We start from the raw sequence: 16235 nt of genomic DNA, 5'->3' as shown, positions 1-16235 counted from the left end.
AAGGTAAAGAGAAGAATAGGATCTAATCGTTATTGAGTAACTGATATATGGTCAGGCATTTTCATGTTACTCATATCATTCTCATAGCAATTAACAGCTGGCAGAGGGAAGTTAAGCGATTTTCTCAAGATTACTCTCATTGACTAAAAAAATTGCACTATCTAAAAGCTCAGAATTATGTTTTATTTGGTGGTCTTTCTGAGGCCTTCAGGCCCAGGAGGCAGTCTCTCAGATAACTCTGAGGGACAACTCCAAAAAGATAAGGGAGGAATCAGGATACATAGTTTTTGCAACAAAGACCAGGAATTCAGAACATCAAAAGATTACTATTAATTAAAGAAAACCAGATATCTCAAGTTAATGAATTTAGCACTTTTCTATGTATGGAAAGACATTAACAGTTTGCACTCATTGAAATTATTACTTTGATTTGCACCTTAGCTATCTGGGGCCACTATCCTGTTCTTTCCTATCCTGAGTCCTCTCAGGGGTTATTTTATGGATGTGGCTACAGTGACTCGGCTTCGCAGCCGGGCAGCCCATTCCTCTCCATTTTGAGTTCCCTCTGGGCTCACCACGCAGCTGTAGTGGCTTGATGGCTTCAATAACCTTTGTTTACTCATACGGCAAGCAACGTTTTTCATTTATACTTTGTAAGTAGCTGAACCAAGATTTGAATGACTTGGTTCATTCAAGGAACAGAAAACAGAAAAGAGGCTGATGTAGCTGGAGGGAGAGAAGATAGAGAGATCCAGGTGAGATTGGAGAGAATCCTGGCCAGCTGCCCTGAGGCATGGTGAGGATAAGCTGGGGTGTGCGGAGAGAAGCTCCTCACCAAGTGGGGTTTCAGCAACTCCTGAGAGGGGTCCCACCACTTTACCCATTTGAAGGCAGAAGGCTGCACACAAGTCAGCTCCCACCATAGGTACTTCAAGAAATACTCTCACTTTGCTAGCCCCTGCTTTCAATTCTTGTCCTTTTTTCTTTCTTGTGGGTGCTAGCAAGGGAAATCAAGCAAGTCAGTCAGTCTAAGGAATGGAATGCTTTCCCTTTGGCGCCCTGGTGCCCAGAAGGGGATCTTGGAATCTTCTAAAAGAGACAAGAAGACTTTGGCTCAAGACCAGGCAGATATCCTCAGAGATGTGGGAGGTGGAAGACTTGGGAATGCGGGGGTGGGGTATGGAGCATCATCTTTGCCCGCGGAGAAGCATCTAGCTTTCTCTTTTAGAATCTTCAAAGGATCGAAGCCTTTGTAGACCAGTCAGGTCCACGGGTCTGACCACCACAGAGACCAAGGCTCTCAGACTCTAGATACTCTCTGAATTCCTTTCCCTTGCTCGGCCCCTCACCCGCAGCACCACACTCCCCGAGATCGCCCACGCCTCCATTGGACTCTGGCTGCCGACCTCTGATTGCTCCTAGCTCACGTCACTCCCAGTCTGGCCCCGCCCTCTAGGCGCTGTCATTGGCCACCGGGGGCCCGTACGCGGTGGACGCGGGGGGAGGGGGAAACGAAGGGGAGGGAGCGGGAATTCCCGACTCGAGGCCGGAACCGAGCGGATGCCTTGTAGTGAGACCCTCCAGAGGTGAGTGCTGGCTCCCAGAAAGCGGGATCGGGGTCGGCCACCCAGACCTCCCCGAGCCTACGAGCCAGAGTCCCAGCTCTCGCATTCTTCTTCAGCTTCCCGGCACTGTGGTGGCCTCAGACCCCGCCTCCCAGAGCCCGGACTTCCAGACACCGCCCTCAGTTGTTGGGTCAGCCCGTTCCGGGACCCAGGACTCCTAGGACCCCTCTTTGGTCTTCTGTCCCGACATCCCAGCCCGTGGCTTGCAACAGTCGCTCTCTGCTTTCAGAGGGATGGCGCTGGGGAAATGGGAGCGGGAAAGCACCCCAACTCGCCCTCTTCAGGTGGTCCACGAAGCTATCCTTGACATCTCTTCTTGAACCCCTTTCGCTTCATCCGTTCCTTCCTGGAGAGGGCGGCTGGCATCTACTTTGCTTAAAGGAGCCCAGCTCCCTAGTTTTGTGGGCGCCTCATGTGAAAGAGTAATGAGGTATTCACACAGCCCCCATACCTCAGTTTCCCCCTTGCTAGGTCCCTGAATAAGTCACTTGAAAGGGATCAAATAGGGGAAAGAGGAATAGCCTCAGGTCAGGAGTGGATGAGTCACACTGGGATAGGGAAGATCAGAAAGTGGCTGGGATGAGGGAGCTGCATTCAGGCCATCCTTCCCTTTCCCTTCATCCCATATTCCCTTGTGAAATATTTCCACTTCCCCACTCACTCTGTCTTCCTAGGTCTGAGAGTCATTGGAGCTACCACAGCCACCATGGGGCCCTGGGGAGAGCCAGAGCTCCTGGTGTGGCGCCCTGAGGCTGCAGCCTCAGAGGCCCCAGTGCCCATGGGACTGGAGGTGAAGTTGGGGGCCCTGGTGCTGTTGCTGGTCTCACTCTCATCTGCAGTCTAGTGCCCGTCTGTGTGTTGCGGCGGCCGGGAGCTAACCCTGAAGCCTCAGGTAAGCCCCTCCTTTCCCCTGTTCCATGGATGCTTGGCTTAGGGAAGGCCCTGGTGTTAAGGAAGTGGACCTATGGGGGGTCAGCAAGAGTGACTGTTGCTTTGATTGGGTAGTGGGGCCTAAAGAGGGTTCATTTACCCATTCCTCTCTGTGTTCCACTCCTGCCCAGCCTCCCGCCAAAAAGCCCTGAGCCTTGTAAGCTGCTTTGCGGGCGGTGTCTTTCTGGCCACATGTCTCTTGGACCTGCTGCCTGACTACCTGAGTGCTATAGATGAGGCCCTGGCGGCCCTGCACGTGACGGTGAGCCCTGGTCATCTGCATGTGACCCTGTGTATGTGGGTGTTCAGTCATGTACCTCCAGGAGAGGTGGTTTGTATGGATCTGTTCGTGTGTCACTCTATGACTGTACGAAGACTCTTGGCCTGTGACGCCATGAGCTGTGATTTTTAGTCACAGAGCAGCACAATGCTGTGGGTTCTTACCCCCTCAGTCCTTATGTGACCTCTGTGTACCCTTTGAGACAGTGTGAGGAACCTTATTACCAGGTGCATGATCTACTTTGTGGGTGTCTCTAGTTCCAGCCTCCAGGAAAATAATAGCACTCCAAGAATCATCTTTACCCTCTCAGCACTTTCCTGAAGGGTTGGAGATAGAGGTCCCTACAGGCCTGGGATGGGTAGGAGTCAGGTTCCAGGGCCCTGGTGTTCCTATAGCCCAAGGAAGAAGGATATGGGGAAGATCATGTCCAAGGCACAGAGCAGTCTTATTGGAAAAACTGAGACAGTTAGAGGAACTGAGGAAGTAACACTGACTGTAACCGTTTATGTCTGTGACTGAGTGACCTGTGTCTCTGTGTGACTGTGTGTAAGCCTGATTGTCCCTGTGACAGTATGGGGCTTAGCGTGTGAGCACTTGGGAAAGAGGGCCAGGGTGTGGCCTACTTGTCACACTTTTCTACATCAGTGACTTTCAACTCTCCAGTCCACCCCCCACCCCCACCCCCCAGGAAATATTCAGTAATGAAATATTTTTCGTTGTCCCAACTCAGGGAGGGAGGGCTTGCCTTGCTACTAGCATCTAATGAGTATAGGCTAAGGATGCTGCTAAACATCCAACAGGGCACAGGGCAGCCCTCTACAACAAAGAACTGTCCAATCCAAAATGTGAATAGCACCCAAACTGAGAAACCATGGTTTCCATGTCACACTGGGAGTGACAGCATAATCTGTCTGGCCATGTATCACTCTCAGTCTATGGCACCACGTGACTCTGTGTTTTTGCATAACTGAGAGTGGCTCTGTGCCTGTGCCAGACCCCAGGTCTGTGTAACTGGGACTAAACCCTGCATCTGACTCTTCCTCTCCCTTCTTGGCTTGACTCCTGATCTCCATGCTGTCCCCTCTGCCCACAGCTCCAGTTCCCTCTCCAAGAGTTCATCCTGGCCATGGGCTTCTTCCTGGTCCTGGTGATGGAGCAGATCACATTGGCTTACAAGGAACAGTCGGGACCACCACCTCGAGAGGAGACGAGGGCTCTGCTGGGAACAGTGAATGGTGGGCCACAGCACTGGCATGATGGACTGGGGGTCCCACAGGCAGGCGGAGCCTCATCAGCTCCTTCAGCCCTGCGTGCCTGTGTGTTGGTCTTCTCGTTGGCCCTGCATTCAGTGTTTGAAGGGCTGGCAGTGGGGCTGCAGCGAGACCAGACTCGGGCCATGGAGTTGTGCCTGGCTTTGCTGCTCCATAAGGGTATCCTAGCAGTCAGCTTGTCCCTGCGACTGCTGCAGAGCCACCTGCGAGCACAGGTGGTGGCTGGCTGTGGGATCCTCTTCTCATGCATGACACCCCTGGGCATTGGACTGGGTACAGCTCTGGCAGAGTCAGCTGGGCCACTGCACCAACTCGCCCAGTCTGTGCTGGAGGGCATGGCGGCTGGCACCTTCCTCTACATCACCTTCCTGGAAATCCTGCCCCAAGAGTTGGCCACTTCTGAGCAGAGAATCCTCAAGGTCATTCTGCTTCTAGCAGGCTTTGCCCTGCTCACTGGCCTGCTCTTTATCCAAATCTAGAAAGCTCCAAGACAGGCAGGGAAGGTTGGGTATCACGTGCCCTTGACCTTCCTCCCCCTCTCCCAGTGTGTGGGGAAAAGGAAGGAGTGGGGAAGGGAGGTATTGAGGGCCAAAAAGTTCTCTGGGAGATAGGCTTGGGGCCTTTGAGACTCTTTGTCCAATGAGAGGAAATTGGGCAGACAAGAGCCTGACCCCCAGGCCCAAGGGACAAAAGATGGTCAAGTCACTAGAGATATGATCAAGGGACATAAGTATTGGGGAAGGCAGTGAGTGCTAGTATCAGGGGTCAGACACTACACACAGGGCCAAGTGGATGCACCCAACTGCTGTGGGAATAGAGGCATAGAGAAGGCATAGGCTGAGTTGGCAGTCCTATTGGTTCTAGCCCATTTCAGCCCTCTTTCACTTGGAGTGGTCTCCTCCTACTTTTCTTAGCTCCTACTTTCATATCTATCTTCCTCTTCCCTTCTCCCAGGGAACTAGTGCCAAATGGCCTCTTTCTGCCAGTTTTGGTATCTCCTCTGGCTTCTCCAGTCTTGCTCACTACTCTATTTTTAAAGTGCCAAATAAATCCCGTCCCTCTTTCTCAAAGCACAAGTGAAGGTGCTGAGCCCTGGCCAGCACATCAGTGGAAGGGGTCTGCTTGCTCCTACTTTTGGTCCCAGATGGTGAACTGTGGTAGAAATGTTTGCTGAGCTGGGGTTGGGGGCATGTTGGCAGAGTTACCATCCCCCACTACTGTGCTGCACCCTAGGAGTACTGAACATGCACATGGTGCCCCAAGCCTAGATGATAAACACTGAGCTGCCAAAATTTTTTTATATACCAGAGGATCCCAAGGGGGAAGGGGAAGGCTCACCCCCAGGGTTATTTTTTTGGGGGGAGGGCTATGCATAGGGCCATATTCTCTAGAATCTATTTTACTAACTGACCTGTTTTGGGAAATGTTACCCAAATAAAACAAGTTTCTATACATCTGTTCGGTATCTGATTCATTTGTCTTGGGAAAGGGGTGGGCACGTGGGGAATCGAGAGTCTGAGTTTCAGATGTTTAGAGCTGTTTTAATGTGCCTGGTCTTACTGTCTTCGTTCAGGCCCCTCTAGTCCCTTTCCTAGAAAATGACCAAATTTTTCCTCTTGTCTCTTCCTGCTTCCCTCCCTGTCTCCACCCCTTCCTTTTCCTCCCCTTTTCCTTTACTCTCTTTAAACCCTCGCCCTTCGCATTTGTAGGCTCTGGACCAATGTAGAACTACTTTTCCCAGTTTGCCCCACGCAGGGAGGAACCGAGGAGGAGGAGCAAAATCCCCGGGTCCCGGAGTCAACAGGGCTGCTGGGAAATGGTGTCCGTTTCCTCTCTCGTATTGCGTGACTGGGGCTGTTAAAGAGTCACGTAAACAAACTACAATTCCCGGCGGTCCCCGCGCGCAGCAGGTCAGGGCTAGACTAGGGCCGGGTTCGCGGTGCTCGCTGAGGCGGCGGCGGCGGCTACGGCTGGAAGAGCCGGGCCGGGGCCCGCGGCGGAGGCCGTGGCTTGTATTGGGAGGGTGGCGGGGAGGGACGGGGGAGGAAGATGGCGACGTCGGGAGCGAACGGGCCCGGTTCGGCCACGACCTCAGCTTCCAATCCGCGTAAGTTTAGTGAGAAGATCGCGCTGCAGAAGCAGCGTCAGGCCGAGGAGACGGCGGCCTTCGAGGAGGTGATGATGGACATCGGCTCCACCCGGGTGAGGGGCCGCGCGGGGAAGCGGGAGCCGAGCAGAGCTGTCCCAGAGCGGGGAGCCGAGAGGCGGGGCGGGGGCGGGAGCCGCAGCGAAAGAGGCGGAACGCGGCAGGGGCAACGGGCGCCGCCGTCTGGGAGGCGCGGGTGGAGGGTCCGGGGGCAGGAAGACGGATTTTGCCGGAGGAGGTAGAAAGTCCTGAGGGGTTGGGGGGTTTGGGAACGACTGGGAACGCAGAGTAAGTGTGGCAGGAATGGACACAGAGAGGAGATGGTCCCCGAAACCCTGCGGAGTTAGGAGGTGGGTGGTCCTTGTGCATCTCTGATTGAGTTTCCTCAGGGACTTAGCATCTTCGATATTGCGTTATGGGGCGGAGGGATGGCCTGCTTGCCCTAGTCTGGCTTCTCTAAATTGGTGATCTCCTCTTATCTGGTCCCTCTGCCTTGTTGTACTACTCTCGGCACTTAGTATCTCCGGGAAAGGGCCCCATGAGTGGTTTGAACTGGGTATAGTGGGGCAGGAAGTCCCCTCCTGCGTCCCGTCCCTTTGCTTCCTTTTTCAAATACTTCTTGTGGTTTCCTGACGTGAATGAAGGTGAGGTCCATTGCTCACAGACTGGTGCTTGGTATTTTGCCCTGGACGTCTTGGAGGAGAGATAGGGCTTTGGATCTCGAAAGGGGGTAGGTAACCAGTAAGCGATAGGTTATATGGAACCGATGCTTTGCTGAACTTTCTAGGGAGATGGCCGTTTGGGGGGTTAGTTATGGAGTGCCTAGGAGGGTCTTCTATGGGGAGGAAATATTCATTCCTACGCAGTTCCAGAAAGAAGGCATCCTGGCAGAATTGCTTCTGAAGCTACCTACCCCCACCCCTATGTCAGGGAGAGGTGGGGTGGGAGCTTGCCCAGCTGGTTTGCAGTCCTAATTTAGGGACACATTATTCTCAAAACAGCAGGTGAGGATATTGCAGTGATCCCTCCTGGCCGGGAGTTAGAAGGAATGTAAAGCGTGATGGATGGCCGAACATGAATACCACATTTCAAAGTTCTTTCTGCTGGTCTGACTGCCTTTGATTGAATCTTTCTGTGACTGGGACTCTGGTTGTATTTGCCTGTGTGTCTCCCTCTGTTAGTCTTTTTTGTGCTTTTTTACTTTTTTGAGTCTCTAGAGACCATGTGTCCTAGTTTTGGGGAGTCAGAGAAAGTTAGATGGGGAAGTAAATGGTGTGTGTGTGTGTGCACATAATCTCCTCTAACTGCTACTAGAATCATGATCTAACTGTTGACTGCTCCCCTTTAGGAGCTTTTGATCAAGGTGGGGCAGAGACAAGAAGGTGGGCAAGAGGCTGACCTCCAGCTGACAGCTTAAGGCCATGCCCTCTGGACTGTGACTCCAGCGGAGGAATGGTGGAATCTAGGGCTAGTATGTACAAACAAAAGCTCAAAAGCTGGGCCTTCCTTCTTTGTGGTGCTTCAGTCTGTCAAAAGGCCCCTTCAACTCACCTTACCCCTGTTGGGTAACTTCTCTTCTGCACATAAAAAATCTAGGGCATACATGGTCTGTGCCTGGAGACCTAAAACTAGAGATTAGAGACCTGGAGTTCAGCCTGTTACCTGACCAGCTGGGAGGTCTCATCTGAGGCAGATATGGCCTGTGGGACCTATACTACTGAGAAACTGGGGTTATCATATATGTTAGTAGCGGTCTTAAGGTGGACCAAAGGTCAGCATGGTGCCCACTGAACTCGCTGGACTGATTTCTTAGGACAAGGAGTCAATTCTGATGTTGGACTATGCACAACAGCGTTAGCCATGGAAGCTCTTAGAATTTACCACTGATCAGCTGTCTTGGGTCTCCTTGTTTGGCTGGTGGCAGTAGCTGAGCCTCAGAAGTAGACGCTCATCTCTCACAGAGGGACATGAGATCTTTAGGAAGACTAAAACCGTGCCAGGCTGAGGGTTGTGGTGTCTTACACTAGTGCCAGACACATCTCCCCAAAGTGGGATGAGGCCAGGAGATTGCTCTGGGCCAGGCTGGCATAGACTACTGCTTCTCCCCACCACACACCCCCATTCTCCAGGCTCCCCTGCCAATTCAGGGGCTTTAGGACTAGGTAGAAGAATGCTTATTGGTTTCAGCTCTGTTTTTCCAGGTAGACGAGCCATCATTTAATTGTTCTGTTTTCGGAGGCTCTGTGTAGCCTTCCTGAGGCTGGGCAACAGCCTGTGCCTACCCTCCAGAGCAAGAAGGAAAGAGACTGGCAGTCGTGGCTCTATGGCATCCACCTGTGACCCTTCCCTTGTCTTCCAATTAGTCCTGTACGCATCTGGAAGGGAAAGCAGAGTTGCCCAGTAGTCACCCTGCCCCAGGAATTAACCCATGTGATTAGTCTGGGGGCTCCTGGCAGCCTCTCAGGAACTCTGTTTAGACTGATGCCAACTGGTACGGGCCCTGAGTAGAGTGTTAGGGTCGCCCGGGCAGGGCGATGCCTGGCATGAGTGATAGCACGGATGGATGCAGCCCGCGGAAGAGCTCGGGCAGATTGTTTGTACTGGGTCTCAGTGGATCTTTCCCCAGCAGTGGCTTTTCTTCTGGCAGGTCTCTTGAAAGCATCAGCAATAGTAACGTGTCCTGGAGACGGGGATGGCAAACGTGGCTACAGGAACAGTGTTCAGGACCCTCCCTGACATTCCCATCTGTCCTCCATGTCTCAGTTACAGGCCCAAAAACTGCGGCTGGCGTACACAAGGAGCTCCCACTATGGTGGCTCTCTGCCCAACGTGAACCAGATTGGCTGTGGCCTAGCCGAGTTCCAGGTGAGTGGCTGCTGGCTTGTGGGGTGTCAGGGGTGGAGAGCCAGCTCTCAGGGGGCTTCTTCCGTTGACTCGCCTGTCTCTTCTGGCAGAGCCCCCTCCACTCCCCTCTGGATTCATCTCGGAGCACTCGACACCACGGGCTGGTGGAACGGGTGCAGCGAGACCCCCGAAGAATGGTGTCCCCACTTCGCCGCTACCCCCGCCACATATCCTTCACTGAGGGGCTGTGCAGTCTGGCGGGCGGTGGGTGGGGCTCCTCGGGAGCTCATGGTGGGCAAAGGGGCTTGAGGTGCTGTCCAGTCCCATCTTGCGGCAGCTTCTTTACCCAGTCTCCCTGGAAAGTGCCGTTTGGCCCTTGTGTCAGCGCTGGCTCCTGTGGCAGGGAGCTGTCCCTCCTGGGATGGTGCCCGCCATCTCTGGCTGGTGCTGACTTCTTTACTTCAGCTTGCTCTTTGCTGCTCGATGCGCGGCTCCCTGACAACTCATGCTGCAGGGGTTTTGCTTCCCTCCTGCTCACATTTCTGTTTGTGGCTTTCAATTCAGAGACCATCGCAACAACCTGTCTCCCCCAAAGGCTGCTTAGACATTCACCTATTTTTTCTGACTCCCATTAGGCCTGATTCCCTTTTTTCTCTTCCATTCTTTGCCCTTATTTTTGCCCATGTAGAGGAGGAGGGACAAAAAAGGTGTTTGTTTCTTAAAACAACTCATCTGCTGCCTCCATTATTTTTCTCTTATCTGGTCTCTCTTCCACCCATCCCCTCCTCACTTTTTCCCTTAACTAGTGCTCTTCACATTGACAGCTCTCCCTATAGTCCTGCCTATTTATCTCCTCCCCCGGAGTCCAGCTGGCGGAGGTCAGTGTCCAGGGCAGGCAGGATCTCCTGCCCACTCTCTGACTTGTCTCTGGCTGGAGCTGGAGTTGGGTCTGGGCCTGCTCGGCCAGGCTTTGAGCCGTACCTCCTCCCACAGTGGCAGGGCTGGGAGGGGTGGGGGTAGGTGGAGTAATGGGTCAGAGTCCAGTCTTGGCCATGTTGACACGGGTGGCCAAGCCTCCCTGTCCAGCCAGAGCAGGACCAATGGTAGCTGGGGTGTGTGTGTTTGGGGGGGGGGGGAGGGGAGATGGGCAGGGTGGCAGGTGAAAGCGGCTGCCTCCTATCAAGAGTGGGTGCACTCAGATTCTGAACCCCTCCCCTGTCCATCTTATCCCTAATATTCATACCCAGCACATTTGCTTGGCTCTAAGATTCCTATTCAGCTTGTCCTGGCAGATAGAAGTTGAGGATTTCCAGATCTTAGGTTGTTTGTGGAGAGGGTTCACGAATCACAGGTATCAGAAGCATCAGAAAGAAAGAGGCATGATCCTGGGTGCCCAGCCCTCTTGGCGCCCCACATTTCCCCCCCTCCCCCCAGTACCTGTCTTCTGGTCCTTATGAGTCTTCCTCCTCATGACTTTGTTTTTCCATCCCAGGACAATGCCCTGGGGCAATTTCCCTGCAGAGAAGGGGCAGTTGTTTCGACTACCATCTGCACTTAACAGGTGATGGCCCTTGCCTTCTTTAGGCCACATCTCTCCTTATCTGTAGTTTCTGGGGCCCTGTTCCCTCACCCTACCCTGTCCCAGCCCAGCTAGTGTTTTCCCCGACTGAGCAGGGTGTGAGGAGCAGAAAGACTGTCTTGGGTGCCAACTCATCTCTGTTCCCCTCACAGGACAAGCTCTGACTCTGCCCTTCACACAAGCGTTATGAACCCCAGCCCTCAGGACACTTATCCAGGCCCTGCACCCCCCAGCGTCCTGCCGAGCCGCCGTGGAGGTAAGCAGGCATGTCCCAGGGTAAGGTCAAGCCACGGAATTTTTGTTTGAAGCAGGTAGGCAGGTGGGCACTACAGCCAACTCCACCACACACAGCCACTCCATCCTTTGCAGGTTGTCTGGATGGCGACATGGACTCCAAAGGTATGTGTTCCTCGCCGAATTTGGTATGTGGGGGTACTGAATGCCAGAGAATTTCTGAGCTGGTGCTGGGGGCTTTGTTCAGAGCCAGGCAGGGCTCCCCCTCCTGCCTGCATCTGACTCCTGTCCTGCCTTACTGCCTTTTCCAACCTTCTCATCACCAGTCTTTCTCTTTCAAGTCCCTGCTGTTGAGGAGAACTTGCTAGATGATAAGCACTTGTTGAAACCATGGGACGCTAAGAAGGTAGGCATGGCCCACTGTCCCTCTTCTTTCCATGGAGCAGGTCTTCAGGGTTCTCCACTGAGCTCTGTCCTCATCTGCCACCTTCTTCCCACTCTCCTCAGCTGTCCTCGTCCTCCTCCCGACCTCGGTCCTGTGAAGTCCCTGGAATTAAGTAAGTATTCTCTGAGGTCAGCTGAGGTGGGGAGGGCAGTAAAGGGAACAGTGCGGTGCTGGGCTCTGCTCTTTGCTGACCACTGCCCCCATTTACATATTGTCTTCTCCTTTCCCAGCATCTTCCCTTCTCCTGACCAGCCCGCCACTGTGCCTGTCCTCCCACCTGCCATGAACACGGGAGGCTCCCTACCTGATCTCACCAACCTGCACTTTCCCCCGCCACTGCCCACCCCCCTGGACCCAGAGGAGACAGCCTATCCCAGCCTGAGTGGGGGCAGCAGTACCTCCAATCTGACCCACACCATGACCCACTTGGGCATCAGTGGGGGCCTGGCCCTGGGCCCGGGCTATGATGCGCCAGGTGAGTGGCTGTCCTGGCTGTGTGTCCCTGGGGTGCTGTCCAGCTGGAGGGACAACGGGGTGGGAAGCTCAAGCACCTAGGATTTTCCTGTGACTACCCACACCCCACCCTTCATCTGTCTCCCCCCAGTTTCCCTCACTGCAGTTGTCTGCCAGTGAGAACTGGTAAGTGTGGCTTTTCCTCAAAAGATGATGTAGAGCAACCCCCAAGTGGGCAATGCCAGTTTGATTGTCAGGGACAGAGTAGGGAGGACATTGTGTTGCCACTTTCATAGTCTGGTCACTGCTACCCATTCCGAGCAGAAAGGGGCCCAGTTCCCATCAGTAATGTTGGCATTTCTGGTTTTTTGTCTGTGCCTACAGGACTTCATTCACCTCTCAGCCACCCATCCTTGCAGTCCTCCCTAAGCAATCCCAACCTCCAGGCTTCCCTGAGCAGTCCTCAGCCCCAGCTCCAGGGCTCCCACAGTCACCCCTCACTGCCTGCCTCCTCCTTGGCCCGCCACGCACTGCCCACCACCTCCCTGGGTCACCCCTCGCTCAGTGCCCCGGCCCTCTCCTCCTCCTCTTCCTCCTCTTCGGCTTCATCTCCGGTGCTGGGGGCCCCCCCTTACCCGGCTTCTGCCCCTGGGGCCTCCCCCCGCCACCGCCGTGTGCCCCTCAGTCCCCTGAGTTTGCCCGCGGGCCCAGCCGACGCCAGAAGGTCCCAACAGCAACTGCCCAAACAGTTTTCGCCAACAATGTCACCCACCTTGTCTTCCATCACTCAGGTATGCGTGGCTGCCTTCCCTACATGTCTGTCTTCCCCTCCTTCCTTCTTCTGCCAAGTTCTCTCCCTCCCACCCTGCTTTCTTCCAATACCTCTTCTTCACTCCTGGTGTTATCCATCCCCATCCACTCCTCTGTCCTCTACCAACCCCACTTGGATCCATCTTGTTTCTTCTTAGCTTTAAGAATGCAAACCCTGGGGTTAAGCTCTCTAATTTCAAATTCTGGCCCCACCTCTTAGCAGCAGTCTCCTTAGATGTTTATTTAACTTCTATGAGCCTCAGCATCCTCATCTGTAAAGCCAGGCCAGCAATGTAAGAATCAAAGGCAATCACATGTGGGAAGTACTCGGCACCATGCCCAGCCCAGGTGCACACTCAACAAATGATAGCTTGTCCTTTCCCTTCTCTCTCTCTTTGGTTCCTGTCCTTCTTTTCTTGTCTGTCTCTTTTCTCCTGCCTCCATTCTGCCCCGCTCCCTCTCCCGTCTCCCCACCTTCTTTCTTAGATTCTATAGAGTTAGAGACTGTCAGGTGATGGATTCCAGTTCCTTCATTTTACAGACGACGACGCTGGGGCCCAGAGGGAAAGTGACTTTCCCAAGTTTACGCAGCATGTGAGGGAAGAGTTGGGACCAGAACCCCAAATTCTTGGTTTAGGGCTTCTTCCTCGATGTTAACATTCTTAGCTCTCCCCTCCTCCCCTCCCCATCCCCGTTTCTGTTCTCTCTGCTCCTCTTCTCCTTTCGCTGCGACGCTCTTCTTTCCCTCTCCTCTGTCCTAGTTTCCCCTCCTCTGTCGTTCCTCCCTGGGATGTGTGTTCTATGTTCCATCTTTATGCAGGCCCCCTTTTCTGCAGGAAAGGCTACGGCCAGGCCAGCAAGGGCTCTGCTCTCCTGGAACTTGGAGTGAGCCTAACTTCCTTCCTTTCACCCTCCTTCCTCTCGCAGTCCCTCTGACCTCTTCAGGGCTTTAGAACAGTTGTCAGGGTCACTGTTGTGTGATCAGTAGCTTGTGAGGTGTCTCACAAGTAGTTGATTACTAATAGTAGTTAGAGTACCCAGGTTTAAGAATTGTTGATTCCTGGAGTGGATTCAGAATTATGCTTGTGTTAACCTCATTCAGTCACTTGCATTCCAAAATGCTTTTCTGAGAGTAGTTGCACCGCAGTGATGCCCAATGGAACACTTTTGGTTTTGCGTTGAGGATGTCTGCAACCAAAGAGGGTGAGAAGCCCTGACGGAGTTCCTCTGAAGGGGCACACTGAGGGGTAAGCTTCTCCCTTTCTGCTTGCCTCTCTTCAGGGCGTCCCCCTGGATACCAGTAAGCTGCCCACTGACCAGCGGCTGCCTCCATACCCATACAGCCCCCCAAGTTTGGTTCTGCCCACCCAGCAACACACCCCAAAGCCTCTGCAGCAGCCAGGGCTGTCCTCTCAGGCCTGCTCAGCGCAGCCCTCAGGGGCTCGGCCCCCAGGCAGGCAGCTGCAGTATGGGACACTGTACCCACCCAGCCCCAGTGGGCATGGGCAACAGTCTTACCACCGGTCGATGAGCGACTTCAGCCTGGGGAACGTGAGTACCTGGGTCCCTAGCTCAGAAGCAGGGGAGGGAATGGAGGTGGGTCAGAAGAGCCTGAGTGGTGTTGAGGGGGGCACTCTGAATTGGAGCATCTAGGTGGGGGAGAGCCTTCTTTCTTCTCTCTAGGTAACACAGTACCATCAACTTGGGGCTCCACTCTCCCTGCATTTGACCCCCACTCACGCCCCTTTGCCCCAGCTCCCTCCATGCAGCTTGCTCTCTGATGCTGCTGCTCTGACTCACTGTCTTCCTGGTACATGCGTGCTCTGTCCCAGGAGGTACAGTGCCCTCACCTCCTCTGGGCTCCGTGTTCTCTTCTGTCACTGTTTGTTGCCATTCCCTCTATCTCTGCTTTTGTTGCCACCATGTGGGAGGTGAGGTGGGGTAGAGAGAGGTGTATGAAGATTACTGGGCAAGGGGGGTGTGTGAGCAGTGCTCGGCAAAGCCAGGCAGCAACACCCTGCTCTGAAGCTCACTTACTCCAGGCTGTGTGTGTGTCTACAGCTGGAGCAGTTCAACATGGAGAACCCATCGACCAGCCTGGCGCTGGATCCCCCTGGCTTTTCCGAAGGGCCTGGCTTCTTAGGGGGTGAGGGACCAGTGAGTGGCCCCCAGGACCCTCACGCCCTCAACCACCAGAATGTAACCCACTGTTCCCGCCACGGCTCAGGGCCTAACATCATCCTCACAGGTGAGAGGTGTGGACGGTGCCTGAGGATAGAAGGAGGGCGGGATACATTGGGTGGCGCAGCAGGAGACTGGGTGTGGGGGGGGGTCTTGGAAGAGTTCAAGAGGCGGGGCCTCACTCATCTCTTCCGTCCACACAGGAGACGCCTCCCCAGGCTTCTCTAAGGAGATTGCAGCGGCCCTGGCCGGAGTGCCAGGCTTCGAGGTGTCAGCAGCTGGGCTGGGGCTGGGGCTGGGGCTGGAGGAGGAGCTGCGCATGGAGCCACTGGGCCTGGAGGGGCTCAGCATGCTGAGCGACCCCTGCGCCCTGCTGCCTGACCCGGCTGTGGAGGACTCGTTCCGCAGTGACCGGCTGCAGTGAGGCCACCTCATCGCCATCCCTCTTCTCAGCCCTGTCCCTCATCACTGCCCCTTTCCTCCCTTCCCCCTGGCCAGTAGAGATGCCACTCTCTGCCCCCAGGTCCTCTTTCTGACATGAATGAAGGATCCCAAGAATGAGAAAGGGCAAGGGGTTTTTTCCAGGTGGCCCCTGAATTCTGCACAAGGCGGGGGGACCTGGGGGAGCTCAAGGGAGGGCCTAAAGCACTTGTAACTTTGAACCGTCTGTCTGGAGGTCAGAGCCTGTTGGAAAGTGGGGGATAGAGGGGAACCCCGGAGGCAGGGCTTGTCCGGATGCCTAGGGGTGGGCAGTGCCAGCCCCTCCTCACCACTCTTCCCCTTGCAATGGAGGAGAGAGCCAGAGTGGATATTATTTTTTATTAAATATATTATATGTTAATAAAAAAATCCTATTAAATCCTTGGTGTGGTTGGCTCCTGTTTGGGATACAGCTGGGGATCAAGGGAGTTCTTGGGGACATGAGTCGTCTTGCCTGCTATGCTTTCTTTTTTTTTTAATTTGGCTGCACCAGGCCTTAGTTGCAGCAAGCGGGATCTTCATGGCATTCGGGGCATGTGGGGTCTAGTTCCCTGATCAGGGATCAAACCTGGGCAATTGGGAGCATGGAGTCTTAGCCACTGGAACACCAGGGAAGTCCCCTATTATGCATTTTGCATCTTCTCAACACCATGTGGTTTGTGGAGGGGCCCCCAAAGCCTCAGAATTTGTACTCAGCACTGGACATAGGGCTGCAGGCTGGGTGTAGGCCCGGTGGCAGCACAGGTGCCTCCTCATTTGTCCAGGGCCTTGCTGTGGCCTCAGGGGACAGTGGCTTTGGCTGCTACTACTCTTCCTCAAACTTGAGACCCTGGCAGGGAGTCAGGAGGTGAGGAGGTGACTGGTGGCTGAGCTCTCAGCCCTGGATATTTCTGGTAGAATGACCCCACCTCTCCCCAGGAGTATCTGGCCTCAGTGCTAAGGCTTCGGAGGAGAGAG

At 54.3% G+C, this 16235-nt stretch overlaps 2 protein-coding genes across 2 annotated transcripts; both read left to right on the top strand.

Moving 5' to 3' along the window:
* Positions 1-1628: 1628 nt before the first annotated feature.
* On the top strand, positions 1629-5560 carry SLC39A1 (solute carrier family 39 member 1). The gene is given in 5 exon segments (XM_070467374.1): positions 1629-1909; positions 2300-2443; positions 2446-2517; positions 2687-2817; positions 3929-5560. Coding segments are annotated over 5 exon segments (1041 nt in total). The 5' UTR covers positions 1629-1872; the 3' UTR covers positions 4586-5560.
* A 488-nt stretch (positions 5561-6048) lies between these two features.
* Positions 6049-15657, top strand: CRTC2 (CREB regulated transcription coactivator 2). Its single transcript, XM_070467371.1, has 14 exons — positions 6049-6308; positions 9016-9117; positions 9207-9325; positions 9915-9974; positions 10589-10657; positions 10828-10931; positions 11045-11074; positions 11251-11315; positions 11417-11466; positions 11585-11829; positions 12192-12598; positions 13899-14168; positions 14679-14865; positions 15002-15657. Exons 1-14 carry the CDS (start codon positions 6156-6158, stop codon positions 15220-15222), a joined length of 2082 nt encoding a protein of 693 aa, XP_070323472.1. The 5' UTR covers positions 6049-6155; the 3' UTR covers positions 15223-15657.
* Positions 15658-16235: the final 578 nt, after the last annotated feature.

This window comes from Odocoileus virginianus, chromosome 5 (genome assembly GCF_023699985.2).
Source record: "Odocoileus virginianus isolate 20LAN1187 ecotype Illinois chromosome 5, Ovbor_1.2, whole genome shotgun sequence".
Classification (NCBI taxonomy): Eukaryota; Metazoa; Chordata; class Mammalia; order Artiodactyla; family Cervidae; genus Odocoileus; species Odocoileus virginianus.
This window is presented reverse-complemented; position numbering and strand designations above follow the sequence as displayed.